The following is a 26,973-nucleotide window of genomic DNA, read 5'->3' as shown; positions in this document are numbered from 1 at the left end:
CTTGAAAAGCTTTGCAAACCACTGTTAAAAAAAGTGCATAATGGAAAGAACAGCATTATATATACAGTTAAGTATACTATATATTTGATGCAAATATATTATGCAAATATTACAGGATCTGTTCTGTTACGGTGTGATGCTTCGCAGATCATTCAATGCTGCTCACAAATAACTTACTGGCACCGGCTCAGTTGAGGTGGTTGTGGGGAAGGGTTACGGGGGGAAGCAGTGGAGGGGAAAGGGGAGGGATCTCCAAAGAGATCCCTTTATCTCAGTTGAAAAATAGAGGAAAGCTTCTGCTAATGTCATCTGAAATAATAATAATAATAATAATAATAATAATAAACATGGAGCTTGTTAATTCAGGACAGACCACATTTCCCATTAGAAGTATGGGAATTGCTATCATCAATCTCGTGTAATTTTTAAGACCAGCAGGAGATTTTTGTGAAATCTCCTCCAAAAGCCCTTTGAGAAATTCTAGAGATCCTTAAGCTTTATGAAAACTGTTCACAAATTAGTAGTAAAACAATTGTTTAATATGCCCCATACAAATAAACACAGTTTTGGCCACAATTTGGTGCATATTAACAGGCCTTTTTCAAAAACATGTAGAGTTCCTGTGACAAAATCTTTTACTGCATTTGATTTGCCAATTCTCCAAATGTCCTATTTCTGCACTGTATTTATTTTGCTATAGATAGTTTATACTTTATAATCTATAAATAGAGCTGGTAAAATGATGATCAATCCATTGTGCTCTGTGGTGGAGTTTGTATTCCAAAATGTTAGGAGCAATTCAACTCGGAACATAAGACCAAGTTCCACTGGAGAAATGTGTGAAATGAAACAGACACATGCAGAATGTGTTAAACAGTCATCAGAACAGTTTCTCTCATCTTTATACATAGGCCACTAAAAATCACAGTTGAGTTTTGGAAAGTTTGTGCATTTATCTTCTTGCCTAAGGAAATGGCTGAATGCCTGAATTGCCTAAATGCCAAAGGTTCAGGAGTGAGGCCAGAGACCAGATGGAATAAGCAAGGCACTAAACTATTGCAGATTAAATGACACATTTGGGTAAAGAGTTTCAATTACATTTCAATATTATATGATATATATATTAATTATATTCTTGATGACTTCCCAAAAATATATATTCTGTGAAAATCTGATCTTTATTCCTAGTCACAGGCTTGATCAATAAGCTGCCCTACTATTCGTGTTACAAACGTATTTGAGCTGCAGTACAGGTTTATTCCTGTCATTAAAAAAAAAATAATAATAATAATAATAATAATAATAAGTGATCACAGAATTCCAGTAGAGTTGGTTATGTAATTTACTGAACATACGGTATTTAGCATCGGCTTACTGGTAGGCTGATTGACTATGTGCTTGTGTATGTAGGGAACATGAGCCTAAATCAGAGAATAATGCTATGCAGTAGTAGCTGTGACGTTTGTCATAGCTGCTACTGTGAAAATATGCTGATGCTGTGGGAGGCCTCTTGTGTAACCAGACACCTCCTGCTGGCTTCTTTGATCTGCTGCTGCATCTGAGGGCGCAGCATTGGATCATCTTGTTGAACGTTGGTCACCTGAGTAACCGGCCAGGATATTCACGCAGGATGTCCGGGATATTAACGCAGCTAAAGCCAGTGAAGCTGTATTCAAAGATATAACCACTGGATTCAGCATGCCCAGAAAATGTGAGTGACGTTCCACTGTATTTTCCAACACTGCCAATCGCTCCTGTGCCCCCATACAGCCGCAGCATGTCAATCATGCAGCGCCTTGGGGCACTGTGTATTTCCTGGCAGAACCAAATCTCTACATGTGCAGTGCAGTATATGTGCCTGCACAGATCTCTCACCACTGGAGTTGTACGCAACTCTGAATCAGGCCTATAGACTGCAACTTTCATTGTAGCAAGGAGTATTGTGAATGACTCTTTGCTAGGTACACACTATATAATTATCTGGCAGATTAGATCAAATGGCAATCGACCATTTGCTACCAAAAACTGCAAAATGGACAAATACAGTTGTTCATCCAAGTTGGTTCAATTTGTGTTTTGTTAGTTTTCCAGTGTTTGGGAGCAAATGGTCGATTGTCATTTGCTCTCATCCATTACCAGATTTTCATTCCAACCAGCTAGATCTGGCAGATTATCTGGCAGAGTATAGTGTGTACCTAGCTTAATTCTTTATAAAGTGCAAAATATGTGAGCTCTATTTAGAAAGCTGCTATATTTGTTTTCAATTTTCCTTAAATGTTTATTTCGAATAACCAGTGACTTACAGTAAGCTTTTTTTTCTCAGCAGAGCCATATCAAATAAATGCTATCTGTACGTGCACCATATTTTGCAATTTATAGTCATAGGTCCAATACCATACAAAGAGAGATATGTAGCCTATTATTTCCTAAGGTCTGTTAAGGGTTATTTCTACCAGAGGAAGCGAAAGATCAATTTTTATTGCTTTAGTGATGCCTGCAATGAGCACTGGGCCTATAAATTACCTGGAAACTGACCGGACAAGTAGGTAATAACATGACCATTGAGCACATCTGGGTTTTGTATAAAGCACAATATAAATCTGCAAAGATAACAGCATGGCCAAGTTGTGACCTACAATACAAATCTGTTCTGGTTTGTCTCTTGATCCCAAGAAAGAAAACTCATATTTAATTTCTGGAACTGTTAAAAGCTCCCTGTGGTCTTAAAACATCAGTGAATCATCTTCTTAATGTAGAAACCATCCTCTGAAAAAGCATTGTTCTAATCATTTTGTGGTATATGAATATGCTCAATCATTTAGAGTTGTATATTCCTTGGCAATGCTCAGGGGATGGAGATGAGATTATACAGTAAGGGGCATATTTAGCAACCAAATTTTTGGCGAAAATCACAAGTGGCAGTTTACTTGATGTACTGTAAGCAGATAGCCGATTGAGATACAGTATCTCCTGCAGAGTCACTATGCCCTTTTGTTATCAATGGGTACTGCAGTCTGGGTTCATTTACCAAGCTCTGATAAGCTTTCATTCTGGACCTTGGCCCCAATAGCTAATGCCACCTTCAGATGATGTAACATGTTGTAACCCTATGGAGGGATTATCACCAGAGAGCTACTTTATCTTCTGATACTTCCCGACAGCATTCCTCTACCCCACCTTGTTGTCCAGCTAACAGACATGTCCCAAATGAGGCTAAGTGATAGACACAATGCTCTGGTTCTGGCGTTTGCCTTAATTTATGATTGCCGGCGCCTGTTTTGAACAGGTCAATGGATAAGAAAGATGTTTCAGCACAGGTGATGGCAATCGTAAGTTAAGAGGGAAATTCAGGAGCAGAGCATTCTGACCCTCCTGGAGAGGGTCATGTTGGGAGGTATGATACAGGTTCATATCAGCTCATGGTAACACAGGATCATATCACAGGAACAGTGGCCCTGACATCCTCAGACCCCTTTCTGGGTGCTAATCACCATCAAAAGCAAATTCCATGTGCATTGAACACATAATTAAAGGCTGATCACAGATGCAGTTTAATTAATAAGCCTATCTTCTGGCTGACAACTGATTCATCAAAGCGTACCCTTCCGATGCATAACCTACTCCTGAGGCTGTTCCTCCATCCCCCTGCCTCATGCCTTGAACATCTCTGCTTTGCTTACATACTGCCATCAGGCTACCTCCCGCTTGCTTGCACCTCATGTCATCTGTCTGTCGCCCCTTCCCACTAGATGGTTAGCTCTTCAGAGTAGGACCCTCTTTCCTATTGTTGTCAAAGCCCTCTTCTCGACACATTTGACTCGGAGCTCTCTCCTACTCAGCGACCATCTTTATTCGCTTTTTCTCCTGTTGGTAAAGGCTCATCTCTATATATGGCTGCCAGCCCCAAGTACTACGATTATTACTCCCTCGCTACTTACATCCTAGCTGTTTTATGTTTTGAGAATTGTGGTGCTCTTTGTTACCTGTACTCAATTTTTGTTATTTTTTTACTGTAATGCTAAATTTTGTCTCCCTGTACTGTCCTTTGTACGGCGCTGCGAAACACTTGTGGTGTCTTATAAATAAAATGTAATAATAATAATAATAATAATAATAATGACTGATTGAAACAACACCTGGCTTGGACCCTTCAGTCCTGCTGTTTCTGCTCTGCCAAACCAACTACATTTGCTTCTAAATTTGTAATTTTCCTACTTTTACATTTCCTGCTCTTGCCTTCATGTAACCTCTTTGGGTTTAAATAGTTATACCTTACCATTGGGATTGTAAACTTCTTACCAGAAGAGCCTCTGCTGTTCTTACTGATATGTCTATGGAAAATTAACCCACCCAAAATCAATCTAGCATCTCAGGTTTGTGTATTCACTTGGTAGTGTTAAAGGTTAAAAAGAGAGAAATATAATTTCTAAATACAACCTTTGGCCATTTTAGGCTCAGAACTTTTATTCATTATAACTTATCATGTTTTGAATTTTAATTTACTTCTCAGTTTAGTTAGTTTGTAATCTAAACTAAATCTAGAAGTAAAACAACATTGGCACACTTTTTCAGTGTGACTGTGACACATTTGTTTGTTTATATTGTCAATCCCACAATTTTATTTAACTCAAATTGTGGAAGATGTACTAAGCCTTGGAGAGTGATAAAGTGGAGAGAGATAAAGAACCAACCAATCAGCTCCTAACTGTCATTTTTCAAACACAACCTGTAACATGGCAGTTAGGAGCTGCTTGGCTAGTACTTTATCTCTCTACACTTTATCACACTCCAAGACATAGAACACTGTAACAAAATGCATTTGGGTGAAACAGTTGTAAAATGTATGCTTCTAATGCAGAGTCAGGAGTGATCCAACCAACTCCTTTTATCAGATGGCCCGCTGCACACTCCACCATCGTGGCCTGAAAATCTACAGTATGCAATTGCAAAACCAGTCACTTTTGCCAAAAAGTAGATGTGTGAAAAAAGCAAGTCATACAGTACACTAAAGGTATATTGACATATTGAAGATTTGTAAATTATGTTATGCCAAGGCAATTGGGGGACCTGAGCAGTGGGGCCAATACGGAGTTAAAATATAAAGTAGGGAAATCCACATAGGAGGCAATATTATCTATACAGGTATACAAATAGTACATTATGGTGGTGCACCGATGACAGTGATTTGAATCAGATTAGAGGGAAAAACAGAATTATTGCCCAGTGCTGCTGTTTTATGACACCTTATAAATAAAAAATATTGTTGATAAATGTATGTAAAAACAGTGGGGCATATGTATCAAATCTTGGAAAGAGATAAAGTGGAGAGAGATTAAGTACCAACCAATCAGCTCCTAACGAACATTTTTCAAACACAATCTGTAAATTGATAAGAGATGATTGTCTGGTACTTTTTCTTTCACCACTTATAGATATTTAAGTGTTATAAAGACAATATCACTCTTCTGGAAACTGATATATCATAAAAATAAATTCAGAAGTGGGAATACCATAAATATGTCAAGGCACGATGATTAGAGAGTCACAAAAGGAATATTTCTTGACATGCTCCCAACAAAGCCACTTGCTTAAAGAACCCCATTATGTTTTATTATATGGACAGTGTGCTGAAATATTACACTGACCTTTCCTGTTGGCTTCAAAGCTGTCGTAGAGATTGATCCTCTGAATATCGTAGGTCAGAGTTGTGTTCGGTAATAGTGTTCTATTTCTGTTGATGATGGTTGCTGCAAATCTGAAGGCATGTTCCTCTGCACTCACTGTGGTTCCTTCCAAAAACTCAAATATTCCTCCTGTAAGAACAATAATATATACATAGAAACAATGAGGTGTTGATGTGTTCTGTATACAGTAAATCAGTTCCATCCCCACAGAACATTGGCAGCAGCGCCATACACATAAAGTATAAAGTTACAGATCACACTCATAAACAAGTAGATGTCTTCTGTTTATTATACTGTAGGTAAACTCTTGTTAGTGCTATAAATAACAGTTAAAAGCAATGTTATAAATAATGAAAGCACTCCTGTAATTTAAGTAAATCATTATCTTCTCTTTGGAGTTTAGGGTTACAACTTTAAATTGTTGGTAAAGCAGACAACTGTTATATACTGTACAGTATATATATATATATATATATAAAATCTCCAAAATGACCCGGTACTCCAGCAGTCCCCTCCGCACAGATGTAATTGCTCACGTTGCCCTCCTCTTAGAGTCAATCCTCTGGAATATACCCAATACAATGAGGCGGCACTCAGGAGACTTCTTAATGGTGCTGTTTAATACAGTGGGGTAAATTTACTAAGATGAGAGTTCTATTTAAGATGGGATGTTGCCCATAGAAACCAATCAGATACCAGGTATTATCTTCTAGAAGGTGCTAGATAAATGAGAAGTAGAATCTGATTGGTTGCTATGGGCAACATCCCGTCTGAAATAGAACTCCCATTTTAGTAAATTTACCCCAGAGTCTACGTTTCGGGGATGCAGCCCCTTCGTCAGGATAAGTGCATATACAAACAAATAGTGCTTAAATACCTGTCTAAGATAGGTCCCACCTGCCGCCTCCAATCGTGTCGCCCGGTTTCCGGTCGCGTCCTCCCTGTCCCCCCGGAAGTGACGTCACGCCGGCCCATCCAGCGTACGCATTGTGGCTAAGGAAGAGAAACCATGGAAACATATAAACAATCTGTCTGCCTCCATTCATCGCTATATACGTGTGCAGTGTCATAAAAACATACTTCTGAAATGTAACACAATCAAGCTTACATAGTGCAAAAAAAATAAACATATTAAGACGATCTGGTATATTCCAAAACATTAATCTATGACAAATATTATCACCAGATCGAGACAAGTGAAACATATACAAATGTGGTACATAGATGTATGATGGAAAATAACATATATTAAAAATTGTCATCTAGCTAACAATTCCCCATCTAGTATAAAGGTGCCTATATTAAATTAGATAATACTACAAATCAGTATGTAGGTTATGTAATACTTATACTCTACCCAAATATATGACCACCTTAACCTACTGTTGGCAAACTTCACTGCTCATAAAAAGCACTTTAAATTAAGTGCCTCATTCAGCCCTTTTGGGGCTAATGTGTTTAGTACATGAATTCAGCGTGACTCTAATTGTAACAGTTTTTTAGATCTATCCCCACCCCTCAAGGATTTGGGGACCTGGTCAATAATTTTGTATCGGAGTGTGGCCATATTATGTTGTTTTTTGGCAAAGTGCCAAGCCACAGGTTGATCGCTATCCCCTACTTTAATGGCTTCCCGGATGGCATTCCTGTGTTGCACCATTCTGGTCTTAAAGGTGCAATCCGTCTTGCCCACGTAAGATAAGCCACAAGGGCATGTGAGCAAGTAAACCACAACTTTTGATTTGGATGTTAAGAAATATTTAATGGTGTATGATTTCCCTGTGTGGGTGTGCAAAAATGTTGTGCCCGGTGTCATGTAGCTGCACGTAGTGCACCCACTACATCGGTAACAGCCTGCTTTTTTACTGAGAAAATGCTCTCTTGGAGTATTTAACTGAGAAATATTCGTTTTTACCACAATGTCTCGAATACTGCGGTTTCTAGAGTAACTAGGCAATAATTTAGACTGGTAAGCATCACCTAACCCTTTATCCGTGGCCACAATGGGCCAAATCTGTTTGGTCCTTTTAGTCAGGTAATGACTGCTGGAATTATATTGAGTGACCCATGGAAACCTTCCTTGGAGCTGTTTAGGAGGTTTTAGTTCTAATAGTTGTTCTCTGGAAAGGTTTAGGGCCCTCCTTCTAGCTGCCTTCAACAACTTCATGGGATAACCTCTCTCTAGAAATTTTAATGTCATGTTGTATAATGCTTGATCTCTATCCTGTGGTTTGTTAGTAATAAGGCACACTCTCAGATATTGAGAGAACGATAAGCTGCGGATCGTAGCTTTGGGGTGAAAACTATCATATTTCAACAAATTATTTCTGTCTGTGGGTTTCACAAACAATGATGTATTGATCAATCCATCCTCTATGGTAATACAAACATCTAGAAAATGGATTGTTTTAGTGTCAATTGATAAAGTAAGTTTAATGGGACTGTCTGATGCATTGTGCTTGTACACTATCGTTTCCAAATCATACTGATTCCCTTTCCAGAAAATAAGGACGTCATCTATATACCGACAATACAGACTCATCCTTTCTGAGATGGCAATGTTTTGTAGAAATAAATCCCGCTCGACCTCCCACATGTATGTGTTAGCAAAGGATGGCGCCACCGCCGATCCCATTGCACATCCAGTGCGCTGTACATAAAAGGTTTTATCGTACAGGAAATAATTGTGGGTTAGGGAAAATTCTAACAATGCTATAAAAAAATCAATGTCAGGGCCTGTATAGAGAGGATTATTGGTGATCAATCTTCTGACAGCCTGTAGCCCCGCTCCATGCGGTATACATGTGTATAAGCTAGTAACATCTATGGAAGCGAGGCTAATCTATCCAGAAAGCACACCAATGGCTCCCAATTTCCTGAGTAACATAGAGGTGTCCTTTAAATGTGTACTAGTATTCTGGATGCAAGGTTGTAAAAAGGCATCACAATAAACAGACAGCGGTTCGCATAATGATCCCCTGGCCGAAATGATCGGTCGTCCCGGAGGATCCAGTGGGTCCTTATGCACCTTAGGTATTATGTAAAACACTGGTACAATAGGGAATTCCCTGGACAAAGCATTACAAACAGACTGTGTAACCACACCACGATCCACTGCCTCCTTAAGCATGAAGTCTACTTCTCGCTTTAAAGTCCCCGTGGGATCTTGGCTCAACCGGCCATATGTAGCAGAATCCGATAATAAACTTGCACATTCATGTTTATATTTATCAATATCAAGAACCACTAAAGCTCCCCCCTTGTCCGCATTCCACATAATAATGTCCTGTCTCTTACCAAGACCTCTTAAGGCTAAAGATTCTTCGCGGGACATGTTGGAGCATACTTTATCACATGGTTCATCATAAATGCTATCCACCATTCTGCTAAATGTTTTAATAGACGGGTTTTGTGACATTGGCTCGAATGTCGATTTCATCAGTTTCTTTACCTGTGGTGGTATTGCTAGCTCTGTCACAGGATTGTAATCCGTTTTCTTGTTAAAATATTCCTTCAGTTTAAGGGAACGTGTCAGTCTATAAGATTCAACCTTCCACTCTGCAGGGAGTCTGCTAAACTAGTGGGAATAAAAGACAAGCCTATGTTCAGTACCTGGATCTCCATAGGTGACAGTTCCTTAGATGAGAGATTGAAAATCAGTTGTGACCCCTCCTCGGTGGTTTTGGTCCTACTTTGGGACCTGGATTTCCTCCACGTCCCAAAGTAGGACCAAAACCACCGAGGAGGGGTCGCAACTGATTTTCAATCTCTCATCTAACGAACTGTCACCTATGGAGATCCAGGTACTGAACAAAAGCTTGTCTTTTATTCCGACTAACTCAGCAGACTCCCTGCAGTGGAAGGTTGAATCTTATAGACTGACACGTTCCCTTAAACTGAAGGAATATTTCAACAAGAAAACGGATTACAATCCTGTGACAGAGCTAGCAATACCACCACAGGTAAAGAAACTGATGAAATCGACATTCGAGCCCATGTTACAAAACCGTCTATTAAAACATTTAGCAGAATGGTGGATAGCATTTATGATGAACCATGTGATAAAGTATGCTCCAACATGTCCCGCGAAGAATCTTTAGCCTTAAGAGGTCTTGGTAAGAGACAGGACATTATTATGTGGAATGCGGACAAGGGGGGAGCTTTAGTGGTTCTTGATATCGATAAATATAAACATGAATGTGCACATTTATTATCGAATTCTGCTACATATGGTCGGTTGAGCCAAGATCCCACGGGGCCTTTTAAGCGAGAACTAGACTTCATGCTTAAGGAGGCAGTGGATCGTGGTGTGGTTACACAGTCTGTTTGTAATGCTTTGTCCAGGGAATTCCCTATTGTACCAGTGTTTTACATAATACCTAAGGTGCATAAGGACCCACTGGATCCTCCGGGACGACCGATCATTTCGGCCAGGGGATCATTATGCAAACCACTGTCTGTTTATTGTGATGCCTTTTTACAACCTTGCATCCAGAATACTAGTACACATTTAAATGACACCTCTATGTTACTCAGGAAATTGGGAGCTATTGGTGTGCTTTCTGGACAGATTAGCCTCGCTTCCATAGATGTTACTAGCTTATACACATGTATACCGCATGGAGCGGGGCTACAGGCTGTCAGAAGATTGATCACCAATAATCCTCTCTATACAGGCCCTGACATTGATTTATTTAAAGCATTGTTAGAATTTTCCCTAACCCACAATTATTTCCTGTACGATAAAACCTTTTATGTACAGCGCACTGGATGTGCAATGGGATCGGCGGTGGCGCCATCCTTTGCTAACACATACATGTGGGAGGTCGAGCGGGATTTATTTCTACAAAACATTGCCATCTCAGAAAGGATGAGTCTGTATTGTCGGTATATAGATGACACCTTATTTTCTGGAAAGGGAATCAGAATGATTTGGAAACAATAGTGTACAAGCACAATGCATCATACAGTCCCATTAAACTTACTTTATCAATTGACACTAAAACAATCAATTTTCTAGATGTTTGTATTACCATTGAGGATGGGTTGATCAATACATCATTGTTTGTGAAACCCACAGACAGAAACAATTTGTTTAAATATGATAGTTTTCACCCCAAAGCTACGATCCGCAGCTTACCGTTCTCTCAATATCTGAGAGTGTGCCTTATTACTAACAAACCACAGGAAAGAGATCAAACATTATACAACATGACATTAAGATTTCTAGAGAGAGGTTATCCCATGAAGTTGTTGAAGGCAGCTAGAAGTAGGGCCCTAAACCTTTCCAGAGAACATCTATTAGAACTAAAACCTCCTAAACAGCTCCAAGGAAGGTTTCCATGGGTCACTTAATATAATTCAGGCAGTCATTACCTGACTAAAAGGACCAAACAGATTTGGCCAATTGTGGCCACGGATAAAGGGTTAGGTGATGCTTACCAGTCTTAATTATTGCCTAGTTACTCTAGAAACCGCAGTATTCGAGACATTGTGGTAAAACCGGATATTTCTCAGTTAAATACTCCAAGAGAGCATTTTCTCAGTAAAAAAGCAGGCTGTTACCGATGTAGTGGGTGGACTACATGCAGCTACATGACACCGGGCACAACATTTTTGTAACACCACACGGGGAAATCATACACCATTAAATATTTCTTGACATGCGAATCAAAATTTGTGGTTTACTTGCTCACATGCCCTTGTGGCTTATCTTACGTGGGCAAGATGGATTGCGCCTTTAAGACCAGAATGGTGCAACACAGGTATGCTATCTGGGAAGCCATTAAAGTAGGGGATAGCGATCAACCTGTGGCTTGGCACTTTGCCAAAAAACAACATAATATGGCCACACTCCGATACAACATTATTGACCAGGTCCCCAAATCCTTGAGGGGTGGGGATAGATCTAAAAAACTGTTACAATTAGAGTCACGCTGGATTCATGTACTAAACACATTAGCCCCAAAAGGGCTGAATGAGGCGCTTAATTTAAAGTGCTTTTTGTGAGCAGTGACGTTTGCCAACAGTAGGTTAAGGTGGTCATATATTTGGGTAGAGTATAAGTATTATATAACCCTCTTACTGATTTGTAGTTTTGTCTAATTTAATATAGGCACCTTTATACTAGATGGGGAAATGTTAGCTAGATGACAATTTTTATTATATGTTATTTTCCATCATACATCTACTGTATGTACCACATTTTTATATGTTTCACTTGTCTCGATCTGGTGATAATATTTGTCATAGATTAATGTTTTGGAATATACCAGATCATCTTAATATGTTTATTTTTTGCACTATGTAAGCTTGATTGTGTTACATTTCAAAAGTATGCTTTTATGACACTGCACACGTATATAGCGATGAATGGAGGCAGACAGATTGTTTATATGTTTCCATGGTTTCTCTTCCTTAGCCACAACGCGTACGCTGGATGGGCTGGCGTGACGTCACTTCCGGGGGGACCGGGAGGACGTGACCGGAAACCGGGCGACGCGATTGGAGGCGGCGGGTGGGACCGATCTTATACAGGTATTTAAGTACTATTTATTTGTATATGCACTTATCATGATGAAGGGGCTGCGTCCCCGAAACGTAGACACTGCATTAAACAGCACCATTAAGAAGTCTCCTGAGTGCCGCCTCATTGTATTGGATATATATATATATATATATACATACACGCACACACACACTGTGTATATATATATATATATATATATATATATATATATACTGTATATATATATATATCTATCCTATATAATAGGATAGGGAATTCAAGTGTTTTGGGCACCAGCGCTCACTAGATGGTAGCCATATGTAGCAATTCAAGTGTTACTCCAGTGACTGTACATTACTGCATTGTAAGGGCTTGTATTTTAAAGTGCTGCTTGGATTTGTAAGTGTATGTGAGTTGGTTACAGCAAAATGTGAGTTCTGATTATTCTCTGTCTATCCATATAGGGATAGTAATATTGTGAGAGAAAGTTAATCTGAATCTGATTGTTTGTATATATACTGGATTTTTTTTGTTTGTATCTGTACTAGGTTTTTTTTTTGGGAGGGGAAAAAAAGTGTGAGTAGAAAGCCAGAGGGAGGGGGTTGAATCAGGTGTGAGTAATCAGGAGGAGGAGGGGCTGACTAAAGCAGCTGGTTGAGCCTATATAATAAGTGATTAGACTCATTGGAGCTTGCTCATTGTAAGGGCTTGTATTTTAAAGTGCTGCTTGGATTTGTAAGTGTATGTGAGTTGATTACAGCAAAATGTGAGTTCTGATTATTCTCTGTCTATCCATATAGGGATAGTAATATTGTGAGAGAAAGTTAATCTGAATCTGATTGTTTGTATCTATACTGGGTTTTTTTTGTTTGTATCTGTACTGGGTGTTTTTTTTTGAGGAAAAAAAAGTGAGGAGAAAGCCAGAGGGAGGGGGTTGAATCAGGTGTGAGTAATCAGGAGGAGGAGGGGCTGACTAAAGCAGCTGGTTGAGCCTATATAATCAGTGATTAGACTCATTGGAGCTTGCTCATTGTAAGGGCTTGTATTTTAAAGTGCTGCTTGGATTTGTAAGTGTATGTGAGTTGGTAACAGCAAAAGGTGAGTTATGATTATTTTCTGTCTATCCATATAGGGATAGTAATATTGTGAGAGAAAGTTAATCTGAATCTGATTGTTTGTATCTATACTGGGTTTTTTTTTTTTGTATCTGTACTGGGTTTTTTTTTTTGAGAGGGGAAAAAAAAGTGTGAGGAGAAAGCCAGAGGGAGGGGGTAGAATCAGGTGTGAGTAATCAGGAGGAGGAGGGGCTGACTAAAGCAGCTGCTTGAGCCTACATAATCAGTGATTAGACTCATTGGAGCTTGCTCATTGTAAGGGCTTGTATTTTAAGTGCTGCTTGGATTTGTAAGTGTATGTGAGTTGGTAACAGCAAAAGGTGAGTTCTGATTATTCTCTGTATTTCCATATAGGGATAGTAATATTGTGAGAGAAAGTTAATCTGAATTTGATTGTTTGTATATGTACTGGGTTGTTTTTTTTGGAGGGAAAAAAGTTTGAGGAGAAAGCCAGAAGGAGGGGGTTGAATCAGGTGTGAGTAATCAGGAGGAGGAGGGGCTGACTAAAGCAGCTGGTTGAGCCTATATAATCAGTGATTAGACTCATTGGAGCTTGCTCATTGTAAGGGCTTGTATTTTAAAGTGCTGCTTGGATTTGTAAGTGTATGTGAGTTGGAAACAGCAAAAGGTGAGTTCTGATTATCCTCTGTCTATCCATATAGGGATAGTAATATTGTGAGAGAAAGTTAATCTGAATTTGATTGTTTGTATCTATACTGGGTTTTTTTGTTTGTATCTGTACTGGGTTTTTTTTTGGAGGAAAAAAAAGTGAGGAGAAAGCCAGAGGGAGGGGGTTGAATCAGGTGTGAGTAATCAGGAGGAGGAGGGGCTGATTAAAGCAGCTGGTTGAGCCTATATCATCAGTGATTAGACTCATTGGAGCTTGCTCATTGTAAGGGCTTGTATTTTACAGTGCTGCTTGGATTTGTAAGTGTATGTGAGTTGGTAACAGCAAAAGGTGAGTTCTGATTATTCTCTGTCTATCCATATAGGGATAGTAATATTGTGAGAGAAAGTTAATCTGAATCTGATTGTTTGTATCTATACTGGTTTTTTTTGTTTGTATCTGTACTGGGTTTTTTTTTTTTGAGGAAAAAAAAGTGAGGAGAAAGCCAGAGGGAGGGGGTTGAATCAGGTGTGAGTAATCAGGAGGAGGAGGGGCTGACTAAAGCAGCTGGTTGAACCTATATAATCAGTGATTAGACTCATTGGAGCTTGCTCATTGTAAGGGCTAGTATTTTAAAGTGCTGCTTGGATTTGTAAGTGTATGTGAGTTGGTAACAGCAAAAGGTGAGTTATGATTATTTTCTGTCTATCTATATAGGGATAGTAATATTGTGAGAGAAAGTTAATCTGAATCTGATTGTTTGTATCTATACTGGGTTTCTTTTTGTTTGTATCTGTACTGGGTTTATTTTTTTGGGAGGGAAAAAAAAGTGTGAGGAGAAAGCCAGAGGGAGGGGGTAGAATCAGGTGTGAGTATTCGGGAGGAGGAGGGGCTGACTAAAGCTGCTGCTTGAGCCTACATAATCAGTGATTAGACTCATTGGAGCTTGCTCATTGTAAGGGCTTGTATTTTAAGTGCTGCTTGGATTTGTAAGTGTATGTGAGTTGGTAACAGCAAAAGGTGAGTTCTGATTATTTTCTGTATTTCCATATAGGGATAGTAATATTGTGAGAGAAAGTTAATCTGAATTTGATTGTTTGTATATGTACTGGGTTGTTTTTTTTGGAGGGAAAAAAGTTTGAGGAAAAAGCCAGAGGGAGGGGGTTGAATCAGGTGTGAGTAATCAGGAGGAGGAGGGGCTGACTAAAGCAGCTGGTTGAGCCTATATAATCAGTGATTAGACTCATTGGAGCTTGCTCATTGTAAGGGCTTGTATTTTAAAGTGCTGCTTGGATTTGTAAGTGTATGTGAGTTGGAAACAGCAAAAGGTGAGTTCTGATTATTCTCTGTCTATCCATATAGGGATAGTAATATTGTGAGAGAAAGTTAATCTGAATCTGATTGTTTGTATCTATACTGGGTTTTTTTTTGTTTGTATCTGTACTGGGTTTTTTTTTGGAGGAAAAAAAAGTGAGGAGAAAGCCAGAGGGAGGGGGTTGAATCAGGTGTGAGTAATCAGGAGGAGGAGGGGCTGACTAAAGCAGCTGGTTGAGCCTATATCATCAGTGATTAGACTCATTGGAGCTTGCTCATTGTAAGGGCTTGTATTTTACAGTGCTGCTTGGATTTGTAAGTGTATGTGAGTTGGTAACAGCAAAAGGTGAGTTCTGATTATTCTCTGTCTATCCATATAGGGATAGTAATATTGTGAGAGAAAGTTAATCTGAATCTGATTGTTTGTATCTATACTGGTTTTTTGTTTGTTTATATCTGTACTGGGGGTTTTTTTTGGAGGGAAAAAAAGTGTGAGGAGAAAGCCAGAGGGAGGGGGTTGAATCAGGTGTGAGTAATCAGGAGGAGGAGGGGCTGACTAAAGGAGCTGGTTGAGCCTACATAATCAGTGATTAGACTCATTGGAGCTTGCTCATTGTAAGGGCTTGTATTTTAAAGTGCTGCTTGGATTTGTAAGTGTATGTGAGTTGGTAACAGCAAAAGGTGAGTTCTGATTATTCTCTATCTATCCATATAGGGATAGTAATATTGTGAGAGAGAGTAAATCTGAATTCGATTGTTTGTATCTGTACTGGGGTTTTTTTTTGGAGGGACATAAAAGTGTAAGGAGAAAGCAATAGGGAGGGGGTTGAATCAGGTGTGAGTAATCAGGAGGAGGAGGGGCTGACTAAAGCAGCTGGTTGAGCCTATATAATCAGTGATTAGACTCATTGGAGCTTGCTCATTGTAAGGGCTTGTATTTTAAAGTGCTGCTTGGATTTGTAAGTGTATGTGAGTTGGTAACAGCAAAAGGTGAGTTAGAATACAGAAAAAGGTGAGTTTTATAATACACAATAAGGAACACACATATTTGCAGTACCATTAAACTTCTGGTGAGGCTGCAAGGGGCTGACCTTGTGATTGAGTGAGAGGGTCTCTTACATGAAGTAGCAGAGGGACTGTGATTGTGCGTGGGGATTTTTTTTTTTTTTAGCAGGAGCTGGAAGCCGAGTGAAAAGAAGGTGCAGTGAGCTGGAACAACTGCAACTGCTAAGTGGAGTATCGGTGCCGCAGGAGAGAGTACTACGGCTGCATAAAAGTGAAGGACCAAGAACCGCACAAAGATAGATTAGTATAAGCCAGCTTAATTATTGTATAAGTGAGATTGTTTGTCTTCTACTTTTTTTTTTGCTGCTTTTTCTTTGAGAGTAACAAGGAGTTAGACCTTTCAAACAATATGGGAGGGGCTGTGATTGGGGTCCTCACTCAGTGCATGTTGTGCAAGATATGTGCACACCTGGAGCTACCGGCCCAGTGTGATTACATCTGCACGAGGTGTTTTCGAACAGTTGCCCTGGAAGCCCAGGTAACTGATCTAGAGCAAACTGTTACGCAACTGAGGGAGATTCACAATCTCGAGTGAAGTTTAGACAGAACGGTGGAGGAGTTGCGGGAGGGGTCACTGGTAGAAGAGGATGATGATCAGGTAGCCAGCTGGGTCACAGTTAGAAGGAAGAAAAAGAGGGGGAGGCTCGACATCTCCGAACTATCAAACCTGAACAAATTTGCCCGACTGGACGAGGAATCGGAGGATGATAGTGAAGAAATGACTGTACCGGAAGAGACTGGTCCCTCTAGCATCCAGAGGAGCGGTCCCTCTGGCACGGTTGGGATAAAAGATAGTGAGGTACCTAGTCAGATGGTGGTGGTAGGGGATTCTATCATCAGGAAGGCAGATAGGGCAATCTGCTACTGGGGCCGTGATCGCCGTACAGTCTGTTGTCTCCCGGGTGCTCGGGTATGGCACATCGCAGACCGGGTAGATAGATTGTTGGGAGGGGCTGGGAAAGACCCAGCGGTCTTGGTGCACATTGGCACCAATGACAAAGTAAGCGGAAGGTGGGATGTCCTTAAGAAAAACTATAGGGACTTAGGAAAGAAACTTAAGGCAAGGTAATATTCTCGGAATTATTACCCGTGCCACGCGCTAGTCCAGGGAGGCAGAGGGAGACTAGGGAGGTAAATGTGTGGCTTAGGGATTGGTGCAGGAAAGAGGGGTTTGTGTTCCTGGAACACTGGGCGGACTTCCCAGTCAGGCGCCAACTCTTTTGTCGTGACAGATTGCACCTGACTGAGGAGGGAGCAGCGGTGCTGGGGGGAAGGATGGTTAGAAGGTTGGAGGAGATTTTAAACTAGGAGCCTGGGGGGAGGGTTTAGCTAGAAACTATGGGTCATGCAGTGAGAATAGTGGGGATGGCGGTAGTAAACGAAATGGGGGATAAGTTGGGGGGAGGGTAAGAGCAGGCAGTAAGGTTAGTAACATGGGTACTAAAAGAGATTTTACCAAAGCACTAACCAATGACGATTACAGGTCATCATTGCTACATAAGGTAAAAGATGTCCCTAACACAGGGGAAAATACTTATCTTAGTTGTATGTATGTAAACGCTAGAAGCATTACTGGTAAAAAGGGAAAACTAAAAATACTTGCAGCAAGCAAACAGTATGATATTATAGGCATTACTGAAACTTGGTAGGATGAATCTCATGATTGGACAGTCAATCTAGAGGGCTATACACTGTTTATGAGAGACAGACTAAATAAAAAGGGTGAAGGGGTGTGTCTTTACGTAAAGCCGTTTTTAAAACCTGATATACGGGAAGATATTCAGGAGGGGAATGGAGACACTGTCGAGACATTATGGGTAGAAATTGCATGCGGGGAAAAAGGAGTAAAAGTATCTGATGAGGAATTGTTACTAAAGCAAATTGAAAGAGCAGCAGGAGTAGGAGACATAGTAGTGATGGGAGATTTTAACTATCCAGAGATAAACTGGAAAAACGATTCATGTGATACTGCTAGGGGCAATATGTTTTTAAACACACTTAATGATAACTACTTAGTTCAACTAATTGAGGAACCAACTAGCTACAATGCAATCTTAGACCTGGTATTAACAAACAATGGGGATTTGGTATCAGGTATTATAGTAGGGGAACTCATAGGGAACAGCGACCACAATATGGTCACATTCAATATCAGTTTTCATAAACAGCCCTATACTGGCTCAACTAGGATTCTAAACTTAAGCAAAGCGAATTTTAAAAAGATGAGGGTATTTTTCAGAGATATTGAATGGGAAATTTTTGTTTTTAGGAAAAAATACTACGGAGAAATGGGAGGTACTAAAATTCCTGCTAGCTAAAAATACACTTAAATTTATTCCTACGAGCAGCAAAAAAAGGAATAAAAATCATAAACTGATGTGGCTTAACAAAAAGATAAAGGAATTTATGGGCAAGAAAAAGCGAGCATTTAAAAAATACAGATCTGACTGGGAAGCAGAGTCATTTCAGCAGTATAAGGAATGTAACAAAATATGCAAAAAGGAAATAAGAGCAGCTAAAGTAGAAACTGAAAAACTAGTAGCAAAGGAAAGCAAAGCTAATCCCAAAAAAATCTTTAAATACATTAATAGCAAGAGATTAAAGAAGGAGCATATAGGCCCTTAAAAGACAAGTTGGGAGTCTTAAGCAAATATGATAATGACATAGCGGACACACTAAATGAGTTTTTTTCAACAGTATTTACTAGAGAGGACCCAATTCAGGGACTAACACATAATCTCAATAATGAGAATATCCCACTGATAGGTACTTATTTAAGCGAGGAAGTAGTCTGTGACGGATTAAAACATTTAAAGATTAATAAGTCACCAGGTCCCAATGGTATTCACCCAAGGGTTCTAATGGAGCTTCACTCTGAACTTGCAAAACTGCTATTTTTGATCTTTAAGGATTCAGTAATATCAGGTATGGTTCCCAAAAACTGGCGTATAGCGGAAGTAGTGCCTATATTCAAAAAGGGAAGTAAAGCTGGACCAGGTAATTATAGACCAGTTAGTCTTACATCTATAGTGGGGAAAGTATTGGAAGGTATTCTAAGAGATAGTATTCAGAAGTTCCTTGAAGTCAAAAAGGTCATTAAAAAGGAATCAATATGGGTTTATGAAGGACAGATCCTGTCAAACCAACTTACTTGGCTTTTATGAAACAGTAAGCGCAAACCTAGATCAGGGTAAAGAGGTGAATGTAATCTTTTTTGATTTTGCCAAAGCATTCGACACTGTACCACACATGAGACTTATCTACAAGCTACAAGAATCAGGGCTAGGAAGCACAATATGCACTTGGGTCAAAAACTGGTTAGATAATAGGGAGCAGCGCGTTGTGGTTAATGGATCTTTTTCAACTTGGACTGAAGTACTAAGTGGTGTGCCGCAAGGCTCAGTATCAGGACTGCTATTGTTCAATATTTTCATTAACGACCTGACAGAAGGTCTAGAGAGCATGGTGTCAATTTTTGCAGATGATACCAAATTGTGTTAAGTTATAAATGCGGAGGGGGATGCTGAGTCGCTTCAGAACGACTTAGTTAAATTAGAAGCTTGGGCAGCGAAATGGAGAATGCGCTTCAATACAGACAAGTGTAAGGTAATGCACTGTGGTAACAAGAACAAAAATAAAACCTACCTACTAAATGGGGTAAAATTAGGGGATTCTGTATTGGAAAAGAACTTAGGTGTCCTCATAGATAGCAAACTTAGCAGTAGTACCCAAAGTAGGACTGCAGCAAAGAAGGCTAATAAGATATTAGCATGCATAAAACGGGGGAATTGATGCTAGGGATGAGAGTATTATACTCCTGTTATATAAATCACTTGTGAGGCCACACTTTGAATACTGTGTACAATTCTGGGCACCTTACTACAAAAAAGATATCCTGGAGCTACAATAGGTTCAAAGGCAGGCGACCAAACTAATTAAGGGTATGGAGATGCTGGAATACGAGGAAAGGCTTGCAAGACTAGGCATGTTTACACTGGAAAAGAGGAGATTAAGAGGGGACATGATCAACATTTACAAATATATAAGGGGACAATATACAGATCTTGCGCAGGACCTGTTTTTGGTTAGATCAACACAGAGAACTCGTGGACACTCACTCAGATTAGAGGAGAGGAGATTGCGCACAATATGGCGTAAAGGCTTTTTTACTTTATGGACGATACGTGTTTGGAATTCCCTGCCTGAGGGAGTTGTAATGGCCAACTCAGTCAACACCTTTAAGAATGGGTTAGATAAATTCCTAATGGATAAGGATATCCAGGGTTACGGGGCATAGTCACGCACTATGGTTTTTATAAAAAAGAGGGATAAAATGTAACGGCAGACATCAGCATCAGTCAAAATTTTATACAAAATAATCGTGCATAGGAGACCACAAATACAGTAGGTTGAACTCGATGGACAATTGTCTTTTTTTCAACCTTAGATACTATGTTACTATGTTACTATGTTGTTCCCTCATATTGACGGGCTGGTAACTAGTATTTACATAAAGCATGCACTTTCAGAAACCTTTGCCTTCTGAAAGAATAAACCATTTTTATTAAATATAATTTAGGGCTCATTAGCACATTACTCCATGTGCATTGCCACCATTGGGTTCCCTGGTAGGTGAAAGCAGCTTGAACACTTGTAAAATATTCAATTGGTACCGTCATTATACTGTCATGTATAGTTTGTATATAAGAAGGTAAGACTGGAAAATCAATGCTTTCTTAAGGAAATTTGTGGGAAATGACAAAGGGATAGAAGGTAGTGGGAGATGATGTCACTGTGGAACAAGTTAAATAAGGAAAAATAGCACATGCAATAAATCAAAGCTATCTGTAGTAAGTCTATGGATCAACATACAGTACCTAAGAGGAATTGTAGAATAAGATATAAAGGAAGTAACCAGGGGGCATAACTAGAAATTTGTAGGCCCCACAGCAAAATCTTGGATGAAATGGGATGGGTCCCCCCACCCAACCCCCCCAGCCTTTGTCATTACAATGCCCCTTAAGGGAAGGAGAGAGAGGGGAGAGAGAGAGAAAGAAAGAGGGTGCCAGGGGGAGAGAGAAAGAGAGAGGGGCGAGTTAGAGAGGGTGGAGAGAAAGAGAGAGAAAGAGGGTGGAGAGAAAGAGAGAGAAAGAGGGAGAGAGAGTAAGAAAGGGTTTTCATGGAAAAAGAGGGAATGAGAGAAAGAGAGAGACAGTGTCAGGGAGAGAGAGAAAGAAAGTAGCAAGAGAGTGATAGGGAGAGAGAGGGGGAAAGAGAGGGGGAGAAGGAGCAAGCAGGAGAGACACTACTTGACTACAGCAGAGAACAGAGTAGAATCATAGATGGACAGACGAATGGGGATGGATGGATGAGGGCATGGGCAGATAGACGGATGGACAGAGCACTATATGGGGGCATAAGTGGACATTGGTGGCATTGACGGACAGATGGACAGACAGAGCACAATATAGGGGTATGGATGGACGGGAGGGGGCATAGACAGACAGACAAACAGAGCACCTTAGGGGGGTACAGAGGGATGGACAGGAGGGGGCATAGATGGACAGATGGAACTATGGACAGACATAGCACAATATGGGGCATACACAGACAGATGGATAGTGCACCACATGGAGGTATAGATGGATGGACGGGAAGGGACATAGATAAATGGATGGACAGGGGCATGGGCAGACAGACCTACAGACAGAGCACCATATGGGGGCATAAATGGACAGGGAGACAGACAGGAGGGGGCATAGATGGATGGATGGGAGGGGGCATATACAGACAGACATGGCCAGACCCTCTAACTATATAATAAGCTCCTGAGGAAGCTGTATGTTCTCTAACCAGTGAAACATGTTGAGCTTGATTCCACTTCATTTTAACCACTTGAATTACTGCCTTTTAAACATTGTTAATCCTTTGGATACCTACTCCACTTTGGACTTTGCACTGCAACACTTTCTTAACCAGATCAACCCTTCAGCAACCAATTGATCATTTCTAAAGCTGAGACATCACCAGGGGATTGCAACCAAGTACTCGGTAAAACCTTGTTACTCAATATAGTGACTTTATGAAAACACCGGAGAGGATCCTAGCCAAGTTCTCTGAATTCCACATAGGAGCTTATAGGTGGCTATTTATTTATTACGTGTACTCCATACAAGTGGCATTATCATTCCTGTTTATTACTTTTTTAATTTATGGCGGTATTCAATTATTTCACCCCCTTCCACACCCGTTCTGTTTCTGCTGACGGGTGTGGTATCATCATTTCAGCTGGGGTAGCGAGATGCCCTAATCCAATTAAGCAGCTAAACCTGATTACTATGGGTGCAATATGTGCGATAATGGGGATCACTTTAGAAAGGAGATTGGGCAGGATACAGTCGTTAGGTTGACACAGCTTAGGTCGACAGTCATTAGGTTGACCACTGAAGGTCTACATGCATTAGGTTGACATGTTCAATAGGTCGACATGGTCATTAGGTCAATGTGTGCTAGGTCGACAGGTCAAAAGGTCGACATGAGTTTTTCACATTTTTTTATTTTTTGGACTTTTTCATACTTGATGATCCATGTGGACTACAATTGGGAACGGTAACCTGTGCCGAGCACAGCGGCAGCGGAGCAAGGCACCTTGCCCGAAGCATGGCGAGCAAAGAAAATGACACAAAAACAGTCCACAAAACCATGTCAACCTTTTGACCTGTCGACCTAGTACATGTTGACCTAATGACCATGTTTACCTATTGTCCCTGTTGACCTAATGCATGTCGATCTTCCATGGTTGACCTAATGACTGTCGACTTACGTTGAGTCGACCCAACGACCCTTACCCTATTGGGCATGATATATCATTTGAATACCACCCTATGAGGGGTATTCAGTTGTTTGAAAAGTCAGTTGGGTGTCTGTTTTTTTATCCTATCTAATAGACAGGAAAAAACAGACACCCAACCGACTTTTCAAACAATTGAATATCTACCTATATGCCTATTGCAGTTAACTAATTGTGATAACTTGTTTTTAAACAAACCGTCCATTTATGTAGTGTCTTGTTTACAACCAGCACTGGTACACTTTTACCTCTAACTATACAATGTGCAGTTATGGGGCTTTGCTGTTTTGGGGGTGGGGTGGGGGCAAAGGCAATCCCACAAAAGTAATAGTCAAACATATTATGGTGGAACTAAGTTGAAGGAAACAATCATAGAGGCATTGTGAAAAGTGGTAGATTAAGATCCTGGTGGTGGATTCATAAACTCTGCTAATGTTTGATTCAGGAGGTCCTGGGAGAGATGAATCTGTAAGGATGACATTTTACAGTATTCCTTTTTCAGCTTGTAATGCACCTACTGAAGGAGCAGATTTTGTTATTCTCTTGGTTAATATTACCTTTTTTGTCACTGTGATAATTGGTATAATACACCTACTGTAAAAGCAGAATTTGTCAGCAGTACATTAAAGCGAGTAAAGAACAGAGGGGAATGACTGTATTTCAAAAACTTCATGAACTATCACCCATGAGTGTAAGCCTTTTCTCCAAAAATTGGGTAAGGTAGACCATACTGAAACTTATCAAATGTGCCTTATTCTACAGTAACATTTTAAACAGCTTGGGAAAAGGGGGCACTAACCACCTGTATAAAACATTTCTTATTTTTGTTTTCGTTTCTGATATTAAACATTATATACAGACATAAAATTTAAAACCATTGTGTTCATGTATAAGTTACATCGTAGAAACACAGAATATCCTAGCTCTCTAAGCTCTGTTATACAGCATTGAAATGACTGGCATCTGAGATGTTAAACATTAAGTTTATATCTACAGATGAATCTCTTCAACCGTTTATAGCATTAATAGACAAATAAATGGTCCATATCCCTTCCTAATATATAATGAGACCAAGAAGATTTAGTCCATCTGGATCTTCTGTCAATTAGACATGAGGAAATGAACACAACAATTAAAGAAATATGTCCCCAATGTGAAAATAAACAGTGGAGATCAAAATAACGAGAAGTATTTTAATGAAGCAAGCTATGGCCATATGTTGGAATCTCTGTTCACTGTGCTGTCCCAAGCCATCATTAATAATAATAAAATATCATCCATTTCTTCTGACATCATGGCTTTGTAGAACAACTGTGGAACATATCTCTGGACATTTTAATGTGGTAATTTTGGGAAAGTGCAAATAGCTTTGAATAAGATAACATAATTAAGGTTGGTTGATTATATAGTCCCTATAACAACTACACTTCAAACTAAGATGCAGAAACATTAACATCATGGCAATGATGCAACATGTTTATTTTATCCTTGGAAGATATTAAGGTTCCATAAGCATAGACCTTGTGGTGCACCCCACTGCATGGTGACTACAGAGAAAAAATTGTGGAAAATAAAGTTTTTACGTAAATCATAGACTTTTGAAGGAGCTTACACAAATAGAATTAGAGCAGGAACTTCACCATGGAACTGCATTTATAGATACCCTGTCCCCTTTCCAGGTGGTATTCATGTGACTGGCGGTCAGCAGACCAATGGTCACATGACCTCCACCAACATCCCAACCCCTCACTATCCCGATGGTCGGCATGCTGACCAAAAGGGACTATTTCCACTCGTGGGTGTCCACGACACCCAAAGAGACACCCGAGCCCACAGCGTGGCAAGTGCAGCGAGCCCGCAAGAGGCTTGCTGCACTTACCTCTCCCCGCCAGGATCCCGACGTTGGTATGCTGACCGGCGGTCTCCTGGCCGCCGGTCAGCCATACTACACCCCCCTTTCCTGGCACCATTTATTCTGGCCAGGGATGAAGCCCCCTCCTTCCACCTAGACTGCCGGACTCACCAGTCCTGTGTCCAGAATCCCATTCACTGCTGGGATGGGAAAGCAAGCAGAAATTACAGATGTGACACTCTACATCTTCCCTGCTATTAGGTCGCGGGTGCGAGTGTGCTGCAATTGCAACTATCCGTGCAATGTTCTCCAGCAATGCAAGGGATTTTTGAATGATAGATTATTAAAGTTGGTCTATCTATCTATCTATCTATCTATCTATCTATCTATCTATCTATCTATCTATCTATCTATCTACCGTATCTATCTAGGAAAAACAAAAGCCATGGCACTCTGTTGATGGTAAATAAATAATATGTTTATTTACATAAGTCAATGTTTCAGGTCGGTATAGGACCTTTGTTGGCATAACTTACAGTACGCATAAAAAAGAAGAATGGAAAAAAAACATATTTATACAGTAGCTACGGTTGTTACTGAGCCATATGCATTGCTTTATGTGTGCTGGTCTTAAGCAGTAGATTACGCTATATACACAATTTATGTCAGGCATATGTCACATCCACTTATACTTTAACCATTTATTTGCTTGCAAAGTATGCAATAATACATTAAAGCCTCTCTAAAGCTGGTACAACACTCCACTTCATGCATGTGCATGAACCTATTATTTTAAGAGATTGAGCAGTGGACGCAGACATGTACTGTACACCTCTTGCAAACGCTGAAGTACTGGTACAATAATAAATAGTATTAGTGATGATGATCAGCAGTGCTAGCTAACCACTTCTGATTGGCTGACTTTGGATTGACCTTTCTATCTGAAATCATTTACTTAAAATATTAGTGTGGCTGCTATGTTATATGAAGTTGGTCCGCCTATTCGTATTACTTAACTAACATTTCCATTCGGATTGTGGTAGGAAAAAATATTTCCATTCGAATTTTAAAGAAGGAAATTACAGTTGTTTATATTTATTTTCACTTAATCAAATGTAATTTGTGTTTGTATATCTTTAACATCATATTTTATATGGTAAATGGGATTTTTGCATTTATTAATTACGACACTGTCAAAACATTAATTTCTATTGTGTATATTATACTTTATTATACGATTGCACGCAAATAAAGTAATGCAAACTAAATGATGACTACTAATACTCAAGCCACATCATTATTTATCATAGGGTGATGTATACCATACAAACTTGTTGCTCCTATGGTAAATCTGGCATATATGCTACTGTTTCTGAGCTGGATGCATTGTGAAATGTGTCTGACAGAACATACATGTGTTAATATCATCATGCATGTATCTTCTCCTGCTTATATACAGGTGTAAGGTGCCCAACTTTATGTGAACCCTTATGATGTATAATTCAGTTACATTTTGAGGCTGTAATAGGTGTATTTTTAACATTTCTCTCATCCGCTTCATCATTTTATTTTTCAACATATAGGTTTATAGAAATGTTTCCATTAAGTCTCAATACTTAATTATTTTTTATCAGAGACACTTCTCACAACCTGTGGACACAAGGCAAGCACCTTCTCCTGCTCCCTGGAGCTAGGTCAACAGTTAGGAAGCCATAAAACTATCCAGTTAAGATGATACAATCTTGGCCCCACATCTTTACAAAGGTTAACAACGCAGTTAATGTCAATCCTAGATTAAATCAATAGAAAATAAGAGCCGTGTGACACAATGTTGGATAATGATGATAAGTGATGAGTGTTTTACTATGAGGGTCTGACATGCTGCATTTCTGAGATGAGCAGAAAACATATCGAAGACAGCACATAAATATGCAGTGAGGGAGAGAGGAGGAGGGATGTCCTACCAGATCAAACATAA

At 39.8% G+C, this 26,973-nt stretch overlaps 1 protein-coding gene across 1 annotated transcript in view; it reads right to left on the bottom strand.

Moving 5' to 3' along the window:
• Positions 1–26,973, bottom strand: part of GRIK3 (glutamate ionotropic receptor kainate type subunit 3) — a 982,272-nt gene that overhangs the window by 590,660 nt on the left and 364,639 nt on the right. The window contains exon 2 of the mRNA XM_063954369.1: positions 5,646–5,813. Within this exon, the coding sequence (XP_063810439.1) occupies positions 5,646–5,813 (168 nt within the window). The remainder of the gene's footprint in view (positions 1–5,645; positions 5,814–26,973) is intronic.

Source organism: Pseudophryne corroboree, chromosome 2 (genome assembly GCF_028390025.1).
Source record: "Pseudophryne corroboree isolate aPseCor3 chromosome 2, aPseCor3.hap2, whole genome shotgun sequence".
Classification (NCBI taxonomy): Eukaryota; Metazoa; Chordata; class Amphibia; order Anura; family Myobatrachidae; genus Pseudophryne; species Pseudophryne corroboree.
The sequence above is the reverse complement of the archived record's forward strand: the minus strand, read 5'-3'. Positions and strand labels throughout refer to the sequence as shown.